Source organism: Rhinoderma darwinii, chromosome 1, assembly GCF_050947455.1.
Source record: "Rhinoderma darwinii isolate aRhiDar2 chromosome 1, aRhiDar2.hap1, whole genome shotgun sequence".
Classification (NCBI taxonomy): domain Eukaryota; kingdom Metazoa; phylum Chordata; class Amphibia; order Anura; family Rhinodermatidae; genus Rhinoderma; species Rhinoderma darwinii.
In genome coordinates this window covers 200,698,871-200,715,919 of record NC_134687.1, presented here as the reverse complement: position 1 = coordinate 200,715,919, position 17,049 = coordinate 200,698,871, and the positions used below count along the sequence as shown (strand labels likewise).

The following is a 17,049-nucleotide window of genomic DNA, read 5'->3' as shown; positions in this document are numbered from 1 at the left end:
CATATAACTACCCAGAATGTCGGTGGCTCTAGTCATGATTCTGTTTGTTGGGTCATGGTCAATGGGTTTAAATAAGTCGATGTAGCTACTTACCTGCAAATGCTGATGCTGCTGCAGAATCAAGTGTAGCCTCTGGTGCCGACACGATGCAGGACCTGTGAGTGACGTCACAGTGCTGCACTGCCAGAAGCTGGGCGTTGTGAAGAGAAGTGGATGATACTTCTATACACAACGCCCAGCTAGTAAAAGTAGTAAACACGCCCCGATGTACGCACATAATACACGCCCAGTTGTACTTTTACTTTTCAACACGCCCAGTTGTACTTTTGCAAGCCTCATTTGCATAAATACGAAAATGGTCATAACTTGGCCAAAAATGCTCGTTTTTTAAAAATAAAAACGTTACTGTAATCTACATTGCAGCGCCTATCTGCTGCAATAGCAGATAGGGGTTGCACAATGTGGTGACAGAGCCTCTTTAAGGTCCAAAATAGGCTGGTCATTAAGGGGTTAAGTGCAGGACGGATATATGCGTCCTACTGCGCGAACTAGCAGCTGCAGAGGACGGATATTTCCGTCCTTCGGCGTTAAGAGGTTAAAGGAGCAATGACCTTCTTATTCATTACAAAAGAAAGACTCCAGACAAGAAGGCCGCTGCACAAAATGAAATAATTTAAACATTATTTTAATCACTTTCACATTGTGTTTGGTGCAACTTTCTAAATACTTTTTATTAAAAATGATTTTTACATTTTGAGATACAGCTGCTTTATATCCTGAATACAGAGCAGTTGTATCTAGTGCTAAAACCTGTATCCGTCAGGTCAGTGGCACTGACGGGTACAGTGTCAGCGGGTTGGGTTGGTTGAATTGCGTGTGAGGGGGAAGGAGGGGGCCAACGTTGTGTCAACAGCCCAGGGCCCATGGTACGCTTAATCCGCCACTGCCTGAGGATATGCCATTAATGTCTAAAATGGGAATACCACTTTAAGAGTGCTTACAGCCATAAGAAATATGAAGATAGGAAATCTAGGACAAAGTGTGGCTGTTATTCAGATACATGTCTGAAAGTATCGTCATATAAGTTTGTTCCTCATTTTCTAGGTCTTATTTCTGTCTTGCGACATATAAACCCTGTGACTTATATGGTGTGGCTTCCTGCCACCCTAATGCATGCCATGTGTTACTGTTGAAACCACTGGTGCCAGTATTCCCACAGCACAAAGCAGCCTGTGCGTGTGATCTGCTCCCAAGAGCAAGAATAAACAAATTTTCAATACGGTCATGTGAATTAGACCTAAAACTCCACCACATTCCATTAAGGCCTCCTTCACACAGTGTTGTTTTTAGTGGTGTATTTTAATTTGTGTCATTTTGTACAGGTGTGAACCTCTGTTAAAAGCCTTTGTAGAAACGCCAAACCGGAAGCATGCTGCGTTTTGCTGAAAATGCCACTGATCAATTTTTGTCTATCAATGTTTCTTTGTTATTCTTTGTGGGTAACTCATGTTGGGCTTTCCCGTGGATTGTTAGAAAATCGAAACCTCAATAAAAATAATATTTAAAAAAAAAAAATGCCACTGATCTAAACACCACTAAAACAGCACAAACCAAAACACTGTGTATTTTCCTATAGCTTTTGAACTAACATCTGACTGCAGCGTTTTAGCCCCCAAAAAAGCGCTGAGAAACACACCATGGAAAATGCGACCCAATGCAATGTGTGAAAATGGCCTAGCAGTCAATTCATAGCATCAGCTCTTGGTTGGTACAACTACTGGATTATGCTTTATTGTTGAGAATCTCAATTTTAATACTTTTATATTTATGCATCCTTTAGAAATCTGAAAAATGTCCGCTCTGTATTTATGTTCTTTATGAAAAACAATATGTGCACAAAGCCATTAAAGGATAATATTTTTATTTAAAATCATTTTCTGTTGCTAATTTTCTTAATATTCTGCTTTTCACTAATTGTATACAAAACAGTATAAAAATGTATAATACAATATGTACAATTCACAATACAATAGATAGTCCATGGGTTTCACAACCACATAGAAATTTTTTCTGTGATATAAAACTGTCAGATTTGAAGGCATTGTACGGGATTAAAAAAACCTAGTTGCTTTTTTCCCCCCAAAAACAGCATCAGACCTGTCCACATATTGTGTATGGTACTGCAGCTCAGCTCCATCCACTTCCATGGAGCTGAGCTGACTACTGGGTAGAACCTAATGGCAAGTGTAGCGCTGAACTTCTTTAAAGGCATTCTTTGGGATTAACCCGTTAATGACCAGGCCTTTTTGTGCATTAATGACCAAGGATTATTTTTCGTTTTTTTGCTGTCGCATTCTAAGAGTCATAACTTTTTTTTTATTCTGTCAACATAGACATATAAGGGCTTGTTTTTTGTGGGACTAGTTGTATTTTTCAATTCACCATTTTTGGCCTAATAGGCAGTTGCTGGGGCCTTTGTTAGGCCCCCAGCTGCCATGGAAACCGATCGGCGCCCCACAATATCGAGCTCCCTCCCTTTGTCAAACACACTAGATGCCGCTGTCGCTATTGACACCGGCATCTAATGGGTTAAACAGCGGGAAACGGAGAGCGCAGTTGGGGCAGGAGCCAGGCTGTGTATAACAGCTGTGCTCCTGACGCTGATCTCGTGAATACACTGGCAGTACCCATGAAATCGGAGCAATGGATATATCCGTCGCTATGCAGGAACTAGCAGCTGGATATATCCGTTGCGGGGTTAAAAAATGTATTAGGTCCTGTGCAAATCTACGTTGGTGGCACCATTCAGATTGGAAAGAAAGAATAGCAATGCATGCAGCTATAATCTTCCTGTCACAACAATGGACATCACAAAGTAAAAAGTCAATGAGGTCCTTCAGATGCGGGTGGTATCCATCGTATGACGGATCCGGCACTGCGTCATGGTTTCCATTAGAAACGGAGACCACAATGCAGATATGAACAGAACCTAACACATTTCAATTTAAAATGAGAAAGTTTAAAAAATATAGCCAGCGACTATCTTTTTTGGATGTGTATGTGGTAAACAAACATACATCTATGCATTGATTCCCAAGATTTCAAATTGAGGTCTTATCGAAATGGGCTATACAGGTTGTAGCGCCGTCCATCATGGCACAAATAATCTTAGTTTTGAGTATTGGAGAACAACTTGAGTGGCTTGAATATGAGTAACTGAAATAGCAGAGGACTTTTCTGGCGTTTCAAAATATCTTAAATGGAGTAAAATTGAAAAACAATAAACTTTTTAACACAGTGGCGTAACTTCAGAAGCTCCTGAAAAGTGATTTCGGAGGAACTGATGGACGTTTCCATCAAGACAATCCTTGCAGCCAGCAGGGAGGAAACTTCTTCCTACTAGATGAGGAGCCTCATTGTTGCCTATCGATACCTAGTTACTTTTATCGATGATTTTTGGCTCTGTTCACATCATCTAATAGCCAATTATCACTATGATTGGTCAGAAAGGATCTTTTGTTACAATATTGCTGTTATATACTTGTTATGGTGCCCCCTGGTGTTCGTTTGACTCACTCTCAAAACATCCACCTAATGTGTTCAGTGCTGGTGGAATCATGCTCAGTACCTCAGTCCCACTGCTGATACACCGCACACTAGAACCTGGCTTCTAGACTGAGTTCTGAGAAGGCTATCAAAAGAACACCAGGGGGCGCCATAACAAGATTGTAACAGCAATATCTAGACACAAAAGTATCTACTTTAAATGGTTCCAAATGAAAAAAGGGTTATGTTTTGTGTGATCTAGCAGAGAAATGCAGAATGGACAACCCCTTTAAAAGGTAAATAATTCTAATTCTATTACCTACATAACTAAGACTGCAGTTTTGTATTCGTGACAGACTACAGCTTTCTGGGTAGATGCAGGGCATGATGAGGGGCACTAAACTTCTCTCCTTTGTATCTACTAAATCCTAAGCAACACTTGACCATATCCACATTGATGTTGAAAACGTTTTTGCAAATCAGAAGGGAATAATAGTCTTTTGGTGATAAATTAGGAGTGTTGTCTATGTTTAATTTTTTGGACAAAACATTGTGTAAAATTGGAGCTCTGCTTTAAATTAGTTTTTCTGTTTTAGCATAGAGTTGGAGCACTTCACAGCATGGAAGAAAATATAGACTGGTAAATTATCATGACATTTCTGGGACTAACTTATATATCTTGTCCCAGTTTGCCGCTAATCTGTGTAACCAAAATATAGATTAGAGTAACAGTGTCAGGATTGGGCTAGCCAGTTTATACCTGGCTTTACACATATACCTGGGCCATGTTGGAAGATAATTTTTTAGTCGCTTTTGTTTTCCCCTTGAAGTTAAAATATGACCTGTTCCTTTCTCATTATGTACACATGTATAGCTCAATTGTAAATTATTTTTAAAAATATTGTTTCAAATATCCTGTATAAAAATAAATAAAAATATTCATCTGCCCTTTTAAATGTATAGGCCTCAATGAACAGATAAGAGAATACTTTGTTATGTAAAAAGGATGAATAGGTTTGCCATAGGTGCTAATATTTTTGCTTTGTTCACCCACTGGTTAATGGACGGAAGGATAGCAGTTAAAAACAATTCCACTATCACACTATGAAACGGAAGCAAAAAATACAACTTTGACTGCGAAGAAACAGTACTAGAATACACACCTCCATCTGTTCATCTTAAAAATCACATTGTCTATAAAATGCCTATATCTGGAACCAATATTACATTAGTAAAAATTTGCATTCTATGAGTAAACTCACAGAACATTCCTTAAATAATATCATTTAGTTCCATAATAATACAATTATATGATTATTTAATATGGTAAACCAAACGCTGTAAGCTAAAACCCTTGCTATACTTCAAAGTTGGCATCAGTACTGTCCATGCTACACAGATTTCTACATGCCATGAGAGAGTTCAGGAGTGGACTTTAGTGCAACGTATCTGAACTCAGGTGACATTTGACGATAAGGTGTTTCATGCAGTTGTTCATGTTAGTTCTTTCGTTGTAGCTTTACTTTGTTCTTGATGCCCTGTTAAGGGGATGTCAATAAAAGTTGTTATTAGATGCAGTTGTAATACATTTTTATTTGCAATGTTTATATAAACATGAATATATTTCAATATCAAGTATTTGAAATCCATGTGTATTAACTGAGAATAACTGAGCTAAAGCGTGCCACACACGGTAACATTTTCTGCAGAGAAACAAGACACTGCTCTGTACGATAGATACTTGCTTTATTTGAACATGTATTAGAGACATTTCCTTGTATCTTACTACAAAAGAAGACATTCTCAAATCAGAATGAGAAACAAAAAGTGTTGAGTGTAATAAGTGTTCTGTAAAGGCTTTTTACAGGGGATAAGCAAAAAAATAACCAGGGAATAAAATCAAATCTAGGGCATAAACCTCTGGATTAAATTTAAAAGCTACTAATGTTATAAGTAACCCCTTAAGGACAAAGCAATTTTTTTATTTTTGCCTTCTTGTATTTAGACAGTCATAACATTTTGGGGAAACTGGCCCAGAACAAGTGAAGAACAAATTAAGTGAAGTTCATGCCAAAGTCAGGGTCTCAGGTAGGCAGATGAATACAAGTAGGTTGGTAGTCAGAGACGTACAAGCCTGGTCAAAGTCAAGCCAAAGTTGGAGGGCACAGAAGACTTTAGCAAATAAGCAGAGAAACCCAGGAGGTAAATATATCCCTATATGACATCATAAGTAATTCTTATCCATTACTGGCCCTTTACGGATCTAAAAGTGCCTGTGGGAAGTTAGGACGCAAGCAAGAGCAGGGAACTCGTAGATTAAGATAAGTCCTTTTGAGAACCCCCAGCCAGAGGTGCGATCCACAGTGCCACCAGTGACAGCTGAAGTGTCCCCAATGACTGTGTCAGCCACAATGTTACTTGGTTTTGTGGCTATACTCCATGCAACAGGAATTGTGTTTCCCTGATCTTCCAAATCAGATTCTAGATGAATCCTAAAATATAGAGGAGGCAGAATATAACCAAATTTCAGAATAAGAATTTGAAAATAATACCTTTTTCTCAAGAATATTACTGATCAGGTGTTTCACCCACTTGACTTCTGGATTTAAGCAGTCTTTTTGGCCATTTTTTAATGTGACACTGCAAAGACAAAGTTAATACACATAAAATAATCCATCTATTTTATTTAATCAGGATTTTTAATTCTAAAGATATTTCTTCTTTTTATGAAAAATAAATTACAAATTCTCTTATAACCAAACACTTTGAAGAAATATCCCATTGAAAGACTATATTTTATCCAAACTACCCTGACTCTTTGAGGGGTGAATCATAATCATTGCTGGAGTTATTTCTTACAGACTGTTGATAACAGTCAGTTGTTAGCCAAGAATAAATGACTGTTGAAAGGGTTAGAACTACTACTAAAATCGTTCCTTGGTGTGGGTCCATTCTGTCTCTATTAGATGGGGAAAGGGAGTATGATAATGCAATGTTGTTGTGTACAAACAGCTCTATAAAGGAGTTGTCCCATCAGGGAAACCACTTTCCATATGCCCTAGTAGAGCACATGGACCTCAAAGAGGGGGGTCCTCCTGATTAAAATGTATGGCTGGCCGCAATTCACCCAGTAATAACAACTGATCTTTGGTGATTTCAGTAGCTGTACACACGGCGATCAGCTGATTGCCACCCTGGCTTATTTTTCAGAAGAGGATGGTTATGATTTGGACACTATGTAGTTCCATTATTTAGGCACTGCGTTATATTATAATTTAGGGACTGTATGGCACTGCTATTTGGCCACTGTACAGTACTATTTGGTCAATGTATGGCAGAATTATTTGCAATATTTAAATTAAGCTCTCTATGAGAAGTGAACTATTCTTCTCTTGGAAAATCTGGGCTAGATACGAAATATTGAATCACTTCGTTTTCATACTGTGCACAAACAAATGTTTGAAGACCCACCCACAAACAAACAACTGACAACATCAAAAATGGGTTTATTGATTTAATAATACTTACATAACTTCCACTCTGGAGCAATAAGGACCACTATTTATAAGTTCTACATTCATGACTTGTGTATTTTTTATAGGTTTGGGCACATTGACAGTTTTGACACATTGACAACGCAGATCCACTGCTCCAGTTATGCCTGTTTATGAGGAATAAGAAAAAAAAAAGTAATACAATTTTATATATAATGTTGGAGCAATGAGATTCACACCAGGTGTACACCACCAAATTTTGGTATTATATGTGTAGTATCAGGAAAGGAAAAGGGGAAAGTAGTGTGATCAATTAATTTTGAAAATAATAAATTCTTTATTAGTAAATAGTTAAAATAACAATGTTAAATGAAAATTCGTAGCGCCAATGACCCCTCACTTGACACTGTTGACAAATAAATGTCTTGAATAATCTTACTCCGTTAGAGATAATATACAAGCAATGGGACGAGTAGCCTCAATCTTGGGTATATGTTTTTTACATTAGTTTGCCCGCAATCATTAATGCTGAACCAAGGTGTTGTTAAACATTCATTGTTAGAGAATTAGCTAAGAAATCTAACAAATTAGCGTGTCTCACAAAACGGGCTGTGAGTGAACCCTGACAATTGATTGTGAAGACTCGCTGCTGGTTAATTGCAGTGGCACTCAGATCTCTTATACTGTGCTGAAGGTTCCTTCATCGGGCTGTAATGAAAGCCCAGCGGTGGAGGAACCTGGTTAGGTGACAGTCACTGCGTGCCTGTCAGATTGCACAGAGACCAGCAAAGCATACAAGGTACAATGCTGAGCACGGTCAAGTAAAAGAGTTACACAGGATGAGCCGGGATCAGCTGTCTGGGTGCCTGTCAGCTCGTCCAGTGCAGCCTCGTACGGTCTCGTCGTTTGGGCTGCTCTCGTTCACGTACTGTGTGCAGCTTCAGTGGTAGAGGCATAGAGGAGTCCCTGTCTCTGGCAGATATTCTGCCACAATTATTGGTTGGAGACTGGTGTCTCAATTTACGGAGTATGTGTTTAAGCATGTAACATTGTTGTCAGTAAAACACCCGAGGCGCGTTAATCCTTAGATCAGGCAATGTTATTTTAACATTGATACATTCCTAGAACTAGCAGGAAGTATCACGTTGCACTGTTACATTGTTTACAATCTACAAATGTCCTGATTGGTTTCTATTCCTGTCAATCAGGAATTCTTAGTATATATGGGGCGTGAGTCCGGCGGCCACCACCCCTGGAAGAAGCCGGAAGTACCGGCGAAACGCGCGTCGGGTGTTTTACTGACAACAATGTTACATTCTTAAACACATACTCCGTAAATTGAGACACCAGTCTCCAACCAATAATTGTGGCTGAATATCTGCCAGAGACAGGGACTCCTCTATGCCTCTACCACTGAAGCTGCACACAGTACGTGCGCTCAGTGAACGAGAGCAGCCCAAACGAAGAGACCGTACGAGGCTGCACTGGACGAGCTGACAGGCACCCAGACAGCTGATCCCGGCTCATCCTGTGTAACTCTTTTACTGGACCGTGCTCAGCATTGTACCTTGTATGCTTTGCTGGTCTCTGTGCAATCTGACAGGCATGCAGTGACTGTCACCTAACCAGGTTCCTCCACCGCTGGGCTTTCATTACAGCCCGATGAAGGAACCTTCAGCACAGTATAAGAGATCTGAGTGCCACTGCAATTAACCAGCAGCGAGTCTTCACAATCAATTGTCAGGGTTCACTCACAGCCCGTTTTGTGAGACACGCTAATTTGTTAGATTTCTTAGCTAATTCTCTAACAATGAATGTTTAACAACACCTTGGTTCAGCATTAATGATTGCGGGCAAACTAATGTAAAAAACATATACCCAAGATTGAGGCTACTCGTCCCATTACTTGTATATTATCTCTAACGGAGTAAGATTATTCAAGACATTTATTTGTCTACAGTGTCAAGTGAGGGGTCATTGGCGCTACGAATTTTCATTTAACATTGTTATTTTAACTATTTACTAATAAGGAATTTATTATTTTCAAAATGAATTGATCACACTACTTTCCCCTTCCTGTTACTATACATACTATATTGAATGATGATTAAACTCATATTTTAGTATTTTCTTAAGCAGAAATAAAGTCATAGTTTTTTTAAAATATAGAAATCAACTTAGATGTGAACACAAACTTTACAGTTTAACTTGATACTGTATTTTATACAGAAAACATATACAAATATCTCTCTTAAAGGAACAGTGTCACCACAAAATGTTTTTTAATATGTTAAAGATGTTAGTGCTTTATTAAAAACGTTTGGATTAATTTGTGTGTTTGTGTGTTACTTTTTCTTATTTTTGCACTTTTTCTTCCCTATGGGGGCTGCCATTTTTTTTTCCATTTCTGTATGTGTCGATTAACGACACATACAGACATGGAATACGGCAGCTCCAGTCCCATAGGGACTGCGAACGGGGCCCGTTCCATCCACTAACATGTACGCCGCTCCCACACAGTTCAATTTGAAATGCGCGCCGTCCGGCGCCATTTTCCTGTGGACCGGAAGTCGCGGCCGGACAGTAAGATTACTACTTCCGGTCGCGGCTTCCGGACTTGTGCACATGGAGCAGCGGCAGCAGACGGAGCGGATGGACCGGAGGGAGCGGCGGCGACTGGAGCAGGTAAGGGATTTCTATGTATGTTTGTGTTCAGTGTGTGTTTACTACTGTATGTAAACCTTCTACACTGTGTGTTAGCTCAAAAAATGGCGACACACAGTGTAGGAGGTTAGACCGTTCAAACCCCTCGTTTCTCCCGGCACTAGCCAGGATAAAGGAGGGGGGGATGCTGAGAGCTCACTAGAACGGGGGCTTTTTACCCAATTTTGCAGCATAAAGCAATGTGGTTGCTTTACCACATGCAATGCTGCAATTTTGGGAATGGCTCCATCTAGTGACCAGCAATGGGAAATATTATAAATTAGAATCCAATTGAATCCAATTTATAATATTTCCTGACTCGTGAAAAAAAAATAAAAAAATTAGAGCAATGTTTAATCACCTATACACTAATTGTTTAACTAAAAAAAAACAAACATGTTTTGCTGGCAACACATTCCCTTTAAATTGCATGGCTTGCCTTGTAAGGTGAGGTTCTGTTTCTCACCAGAGAAGTGGATCCTTTCAGCTGCTATTAATTTGGCATTGGCTAAACTGAGGTGTGGAATCTAAGGAATCTCCCCTTGTCTTCACCCTTAACCCTACGCAAGGAGGGATGGATTTTTCAGTCGGATATCCAGGTTGGGGTCCCAAGTGTAGTCACCGATTGGCAGCAGGTGCAATGAGAGAGTAGCTGAGCATAGTTAGAAACAAAGCCAAGAGTCAGCCCCAGGAGAGGGGTCAGGATATGACAAGCCAGACGACAAGACGCGGATGTAGTCAGCGGACAGGTCAGGGATAAAAAAAAAGTAGAGCTACAGCTACCATGCGTCAAAACCAAAAGGAGCCAGACAGGAACAGAATCCAGTAACAATGTGCAGCTCAGAATCAAGATCAGGGTTAGGTACAATTGAATAAAGCAATGGAAAGACCTTGATTTGCCGGCAATCAGCCTGGATGGCTCTTTAAATAGTCCACCAGGCGTGATGTTATTGGCGGGCACCAGAATCACAGAGCCTTGGTTACAGACAGAAGAATACCTATTGATGACCAAAGGTCAAAGAAGAGAATGGGGAAACTGTTGAGAAACTGGAGAGTAGGCAACTTCAGATGATAGGAAGCTTGGAGCAAGATTATAGGATAGAACTCCAAGCCTGATATTCCTTGTGGAGAGCCAGACTTTATCTCCAGGATGTATTATGGTCCCTGTGCATCAATGCCTGTCTCTTCGCCCTAACAGCAGCAAGCTATAAGCTCCTGTAGACCTCTGTCCAGGTATCCCAAAATGTACAGACATTCATAACTGTTGGCACATAAGGCTGCACCAGGCAGGCAAGAGGAATGACTAGACATCAATCATAGACAGTTTCAAAGGGAGAATTACTGTACCAGAGGACATTCACAGAGCCACTGCCAGATTGTGTCTCACCCCTGAACCTGCAAAGTTTAATTTCCCCAACCCTCCCCTTTCTCCACATAGCCCAGTCACTTTGTGCCCCTCCCCCTCCCTACAGAGCCCTGCCACCTAATCTCTTTCTTACCCGCAAATAGAGCACCTGCCTGCCTACTGTCTTCCCCTTGCCACTCCACAGAGCTTCTGGTAGGTTGCATCTTGCCCCTGCCACTGTGTTCCCTAGCCTCTCCTCATCCCACAAGACTTGCCACCTAGTGTGCCCCCGATTCAGCCCCTGCCCACCTACTATCCCTACACGGAGCCCCAGCCAGCTCTCAACTCATCCTTGCCCGCCTTACCACTTTTCTTTCCCCCTGCCTTCTCTTCCCCTTAAAGAGTCCTGCCACTTAGTGTGTCCCCTCTGCCCCCCCATAGGGCTCAATGGCGGATTATCATATGGGCGGTTCAGGTGGCCGCCCGGGGCCCGAGGCTCCCAGGGGGCCCATGGCCGCGCGAACTGCACATAATCTTAAAAAACTATGAAGCGCTCTACCACTACTAACTGCCACTGTGGACCGTGCTGGTCCCGCTTCCAACTGAATCTGCGTCCGCAGTACACAGATTCACTTGGGTTGAATGCTGGAGCCTCGCTCCAGCATTCATTCTGCCGTGAGCGGCTCGCCACAGGTAGGCGCGCTCTATGCACCGAGTCACTCACGGGACAGTGCAGAGGAGGAGAAGCATCCCCCACCCGTCGTGGGAACGGGGATAGGTAAGTAATTATGTTATTTTTTTATTAGGTACGTACATATGGTGGCATTATACTGTATAGGACAGCTAAGGGGAACATTATACTGTGTAGAGGCAGCTATGGAGGGCATTATACTGTATAGGACAGCTAAGGAGAACGTTATACTGTGTAGAGGCAGCTATGGAGGGCATTATACTATGTGGCAGCTATGGGGGCATTATACTGTGTAGGACAGCTAAGGGGAACATTATACTGTGTAGAGGCAGCTAAGGAGGGCATTATACTGTGTAGGACAGCTAAGGGGAACATTATACTGTGTAGAGGCAGCTATGGAGGGCATTATACTATGTGGCAGCTATGGGGGCATTATACTGTGTAGGACAGCTAAGGGGAACATTATACTGTGTAGAGGCAGCTAAGGAGGGCATTATACTGTGTAGGACAGCTAAGGGGAACATTATACTGTGTAGAGGCAGCTATGGAGGGCATTATACTGTGTAGGACAGCTAAGGGGAACATTATACTGTATAGAGGCAGCTATGGAGGGCATTATACTATGTGGCAGCTATGGGGGCATTATACTGTGTAGGACAGCTAAGGGGAACATTATATTGTGTAGAGGCAGCTATGGAGGGCATTATAATGTGTAGGACAGCTAAGGGGAACATTATACTGTGTAGAGGCAGCTATGGAGGGCATTATATTGTGTAGGACAGGACAGCTAAGGAGAACATTATACTGTGTAGAGGCAGCTATGGAGGGCATTATACTATGTGGCAGCTATGGGGGCATTATACTGTGTAGGACAGCTAAGGGGAACATTATACTGTGTAGAGGCAGCTATGGAGGGCATTATACTATGTGGCAGCTATGGGGGCATTATACTGTGTAGGACAGCTAAGGGGAACATTATACTGTGTAGAGGCAGCTATGGAGGGCATTATACTGTATAGGACAGCTAAGGGGAACATTATACTGTGTAGAGGCATGCATGGAGGGCATTATAGTGTGTAGCAGCTTTGGGGGCATTATACTGTATGGGGCAGCTATGGGTGGCTATATACTGTGGGGGCAGCTATGGGGGACATTATACTGAGCACTTACAAGAGCTGCAGTTCCAAGGGGGGAGGAGCTGTGTAGCACTATATACAAGGGGGGTGGCGCTATGTTGCTCTGTATACAAGGGGGGATTGCTGTATAGCACTATATAGAAGGGGGAAGCGCTGTGTATCACTGTATCTAAGGGGGATTGCTGTGTAGCACTATATAGAAGAGGGCGAGGGCTATGTGATGCTATTTACAGAGGGGGAGGGCTGTGTAGCACTATTTACAGGGGTCCGTGTGTAGCACTATTTACAGGGGTCAGTGTGTAGCGCTATTTACAGGGGTCAGTGTGTAGCGCTATCTACAGGGGGCTGTGTGTAGCGCTATCTACAGGGGGTTGTGTGTGGTGCTATCTACAGGGGCTGTGTGTATGTGGTGCTTTACTCTACAGTGTTTGACACAAATATATTCAGGGGCGCAATCTATGGTGCTATAATATTTATGGGCCCAGCGTTTGGTACTATTTTATTCAGGGGCGCAGTGTTTGGTGCTATTATATTTAGGGGCACAGTGTTTGGCACCATGATAATTTTATCTTTGTTTATATGTGTGGAAATGTTGGAAAAGTGAGGAGCCAAAGACATCTGAGTGGCAAATTCTGCAGAAATGGGTCATGGCTGGGAAAAGTCGTCATGAAGTCTGGACCGGATGGAGTAGAAAAGAGGAAAAAAACTACGTCGTCACCTGTGAGTCACTAGATTTATAGAGAATCTGTCACCTCTCCTGACATGTTTATTATAGGAAATCCTTGTATTTCACAAAAAGTCTTTGTGCAGTCCAGGACTGATAGACAAATAAGTGTTACTATTCCCCTTGTCAGGAGAATGTGTCCCTACACGGTGCGATACTGTCAGCGATGTTTGGAGACTGTCAGTATGTAGGCACACTGTCTTTTGAAAAGGGGAGTAGTAACACCCATTTTTTATTGTCTGGACAAAAAGGAAATGTTAACAATAGTTACAGGGCGGCGGTGGAGAAGGGGGGCCCAACTTTGGGTAACAGCCCAGGGCCTATGGTCTACTTAATCCGCCACTGATAGCGCTCCTGTCATCTTGTGTGGTTTACCCTCCCAGAGCCTCTGTTAACATGTCTCTTCGCCCCCCTTGGTAATGGGGCAGGGTAGGGGTCCAGTCTCTATGGCTGTATGGAGCCCAGAGATTCCTAATGGCAGCACTTTACACCAGCATTCTGCATCCATATTGCTGTGCTGCTGGAGATCATATACAGTGAAGGAAATAAGTATTTGATCCCTTGCTGATTTTGTAAGTTTGCCCACTGTCAAAGTCATGAACAGTCTAGAATTTTTAGGCTAGGTTAATTTTACCAGTGAGAGATAGATTATATAAAAAAAAAAAAAGAAAATCAAATAGTCAAAATTATATATATTTATTTGCATTGTGCACAGAGAAATAAGTATTTGATCCCCTACCAACCATTAAGAGTTCAGCCTCCTCCAGACCAGTTACACGCTCCAAATCAACTTGGTGCCTGCATTAAAGACGGCTGTCTTAAATGGTCACCTGTATAAAAGACTCCAGTCCACAGACTCAATTAATCAGTCTGACTCTAACCTCTACAACATGGGCAAGACCAAAGAGCTTTCTAAGGATGTCAGGGACAAGATCATAGACCTGCACAAGGCTGGAATGGGCTACAAAACCATAAGTAAGACACTGGGTGAGAAGGAGACAACTGTTGGTGCAATAGTAAGAAAATGGAAGACATACAAAATGACTGTCAATCGACATCGATCTGGGGCTCCATGCAAAATCTCACCTCGAGGGGTATCCTTGATCCTGAGGAAGGTGAGAGCTCAGCCGAAAACTACACGGGGGGAACTTGTTAATTATCTCAAGGCAGCTGGGACTACAGTCACCAAGAAAACCATTGCTAACACATTACGCCGTAATGGATTAAAATCCTGCAGTGCCCGCAAGGTCCCCTGCTCAAGAAGGCACATGTACAGGCCCGTCTGAAGTTTGCAAATGAACATCTGGATGATTCTGAGAGTGATTGAGAGAAGGTGCTGTGGTCAGATGAGACTAATATTGAGCTCTTTGGCATTAACTCAACTCGCCGTGTTTGGAGGAAGAGAAATGCTGCCTATGACCCAAAGAACACCGTCCCCACTGTCAAGCATGGAGGTGGAAACATTATGTTTTGGGGGTGTTTCTCTGCTAAGGGCACAGGACTACTTCACCGCATCCATGGGAGAATGGATGGAGCCATGTACCGTCAAATCCTGAGTGACAACCTACTTCCCTCCACCAGGACATTAAAAATAGCTCGTGGCTGGGTCTTCCAGCACGACAATGACCCGAAACATACAGCCAAGGCAACAAAGGAGTGGCTCAAAAAGAAGCACATTAAGGTCATGGAGTGGCCTAGCCAGTCTCCAGACCTTAATCCCATCGAAAACTTATGGAGGGAGCTGAAGATCCGAGTTGCCAAGCGACAGCCTCGAAATCTTAATGATTTACAGATGATCTGCAAAGAGGAGTGGGCCAAAATTGCATCTAACATGTGTGCAAACCTCATCATCAACTACAAAAAATGTCTGACTGCTGTGCTTGCCAACAAGGGTTTTGCCACCAAGTATTAAGTCTTGTTTGCCAAAGGGATCAAATACTTATTTCTCTGTGCAAAATGCAAATAAATATATATAATTTTGACAATGTGATTTTCTTTTTTTTTTTTTTTCATATAATCTATCTCTCACCCCCATAGGCCTGTGTGCTCAAGCCAGAGCACCCCCATAAAGTAGAGTGAACCAAAGCAGTCTGAAAGCTCCAGCCGAAGAACCACATAAAATCCTAACTGCCCCAGCCAAAACACCCTGAATAACCAAGTATGCCCCATTGAATAATAGTTAGTGCACCTCCATAAAACCTTCAGTGCCCCAGTCAGAGCATCCTCATGAATGTAGAGTGCGCCAATAACAACCTGATTGCCCCCAAAACAGCCAGAGAACTCCCAAATTTATGATTCATACCCTTCAAAAAATATGTTTCCATAGTGAGTTTTTTATTATTATTATTATTATTATTATATTGAATATGCTCTTTTCCACTTTAATCTACAGTAACTGCCTAACGAATAATTATTAGGTTGGCAAAAGTTACCATAATATAAATCCTAAAAGAGTTGTCTTTAGGATAAAGAACATAAGTAATTAGCTATATAATTAAAACCATAGAAACTCACATAAAAATGCACACATTTCAGAAACTGCGTTTTATGGACGTTACACACATATTTCCATGATCCTACAGATGCAATGCATGCATAAGCTTTCATTTATATAGCGAGTCCAAAGGGTCACTGTATGACCACCCATGTGTAATGAAACAAAGGCTACCATGTGGAATTGAAGAAATAGTACAATACAAGGTTTATACAAAGCTATTTACCAAAACTCCCTTTTCGTAGATAATACAGCACATTCTTTTTTTCTGTTCTCCACTTATTTCTACATCTTAATCCTCCAGACTCCTTTTAACCTATACACATAATGCTGTATAAAATACAGTAGATAATTCCTTAAACTAGTACAACTATAAGCAAATAAATACCACTCACCACTGCAGATAAACAGTATTGCTGACAGCTGAAGCAGGATAACAAATACAGATAAGGATTGGATTTTGCACTGCATACTCTAAGCTGTTAAAGGGCAGTTATGGGAATCAGAATTTAGTGCCCACTTCTGTCAGCTTGATCTCTGTGTGCTTCTTCATAGCTGCACTTTCTTTTATACTCCAAGAAAAAAAATTCATGTCAGAGGAGGAAAGTTTAATAGATTACAGAATCCCGCCTACCTTTCAAGAGCTTACAACATAGGTCTCCTGATTCTTTTCACGGGAAATACACTAAATGCTGTGGATAGACATATTGATATATTGTACTTTGTATTATTTTTGCAAATGCTATTACAATGTTTAAGAAAATGCTTAAACATATTTTTCATCAAACTTCCACATTGGCAACAATGAATTTAATCTTATATTTTGTCATCAAAAGAACATTGTTATCTTGTGAAATATATCTAGGAATAATGTACCAGGAATAGATTCAGGATTGAAATCTAGGGGGACGGTAGA

General features: G+C 41.3%; 1 protein-coding gene across 1 annotated transcript; it reads right to left on the bottom strand.

The window, feature by feature from the left end:
* Nucleotides 1-1,945: 1,945 nt before the first annotated feature.
* Nucleotides 1,946-16,645, bottom strand: LOC142739150 (alveolar macrophage chemotactic factor-like). Its single transcript, XM_075849797.1, has 4 exons — nucleotides 16,529-16,645; nucleotides 7,075-7,207; nucleotides 6,099-6,186; nucleotides 1,946-5,084 (listed from the first exon to the last, which is right to left on the bottom strand). Exons 1-4 carry the CDS (start codon nucleotides 16,602-16,604, stop codon nucleotides 5,046-5,048), a joined length of 336 nt encoding a protein of 111 aa, XP_075705912.1. The 5' UTR covers nucleotides 16,605-16,645; the 3' UTR covers nucleotides 1,946-5,045.
* Between the last annotated feature and the right edge of the window lie 404 nt (nucleotides 16,646-17,049).

Coding starts and splice junctions, on each gene's coding strand:
- LOC142739150 (XM_075849797.1), bottom strand. CDS start 16,604: ATGCAGTGCAAAATCCAATCCTTATCTGTATTTGTTATCCTGCTTCAG. Junction 7,208..16,528: donor AATACTGTTTATCTGCAGTG/GTGAGTGGTATT, acceptor CCTCATAAACAG/GCATAACTGGAGCAGTGGAT. Junction 6,187..7,074: donor TGCTCCAGAGTGGAAGTTAT/GTAAGTATTATT, acceptor TTGTCTTTGCAG/TGTCACATTAAAAAATGGCC.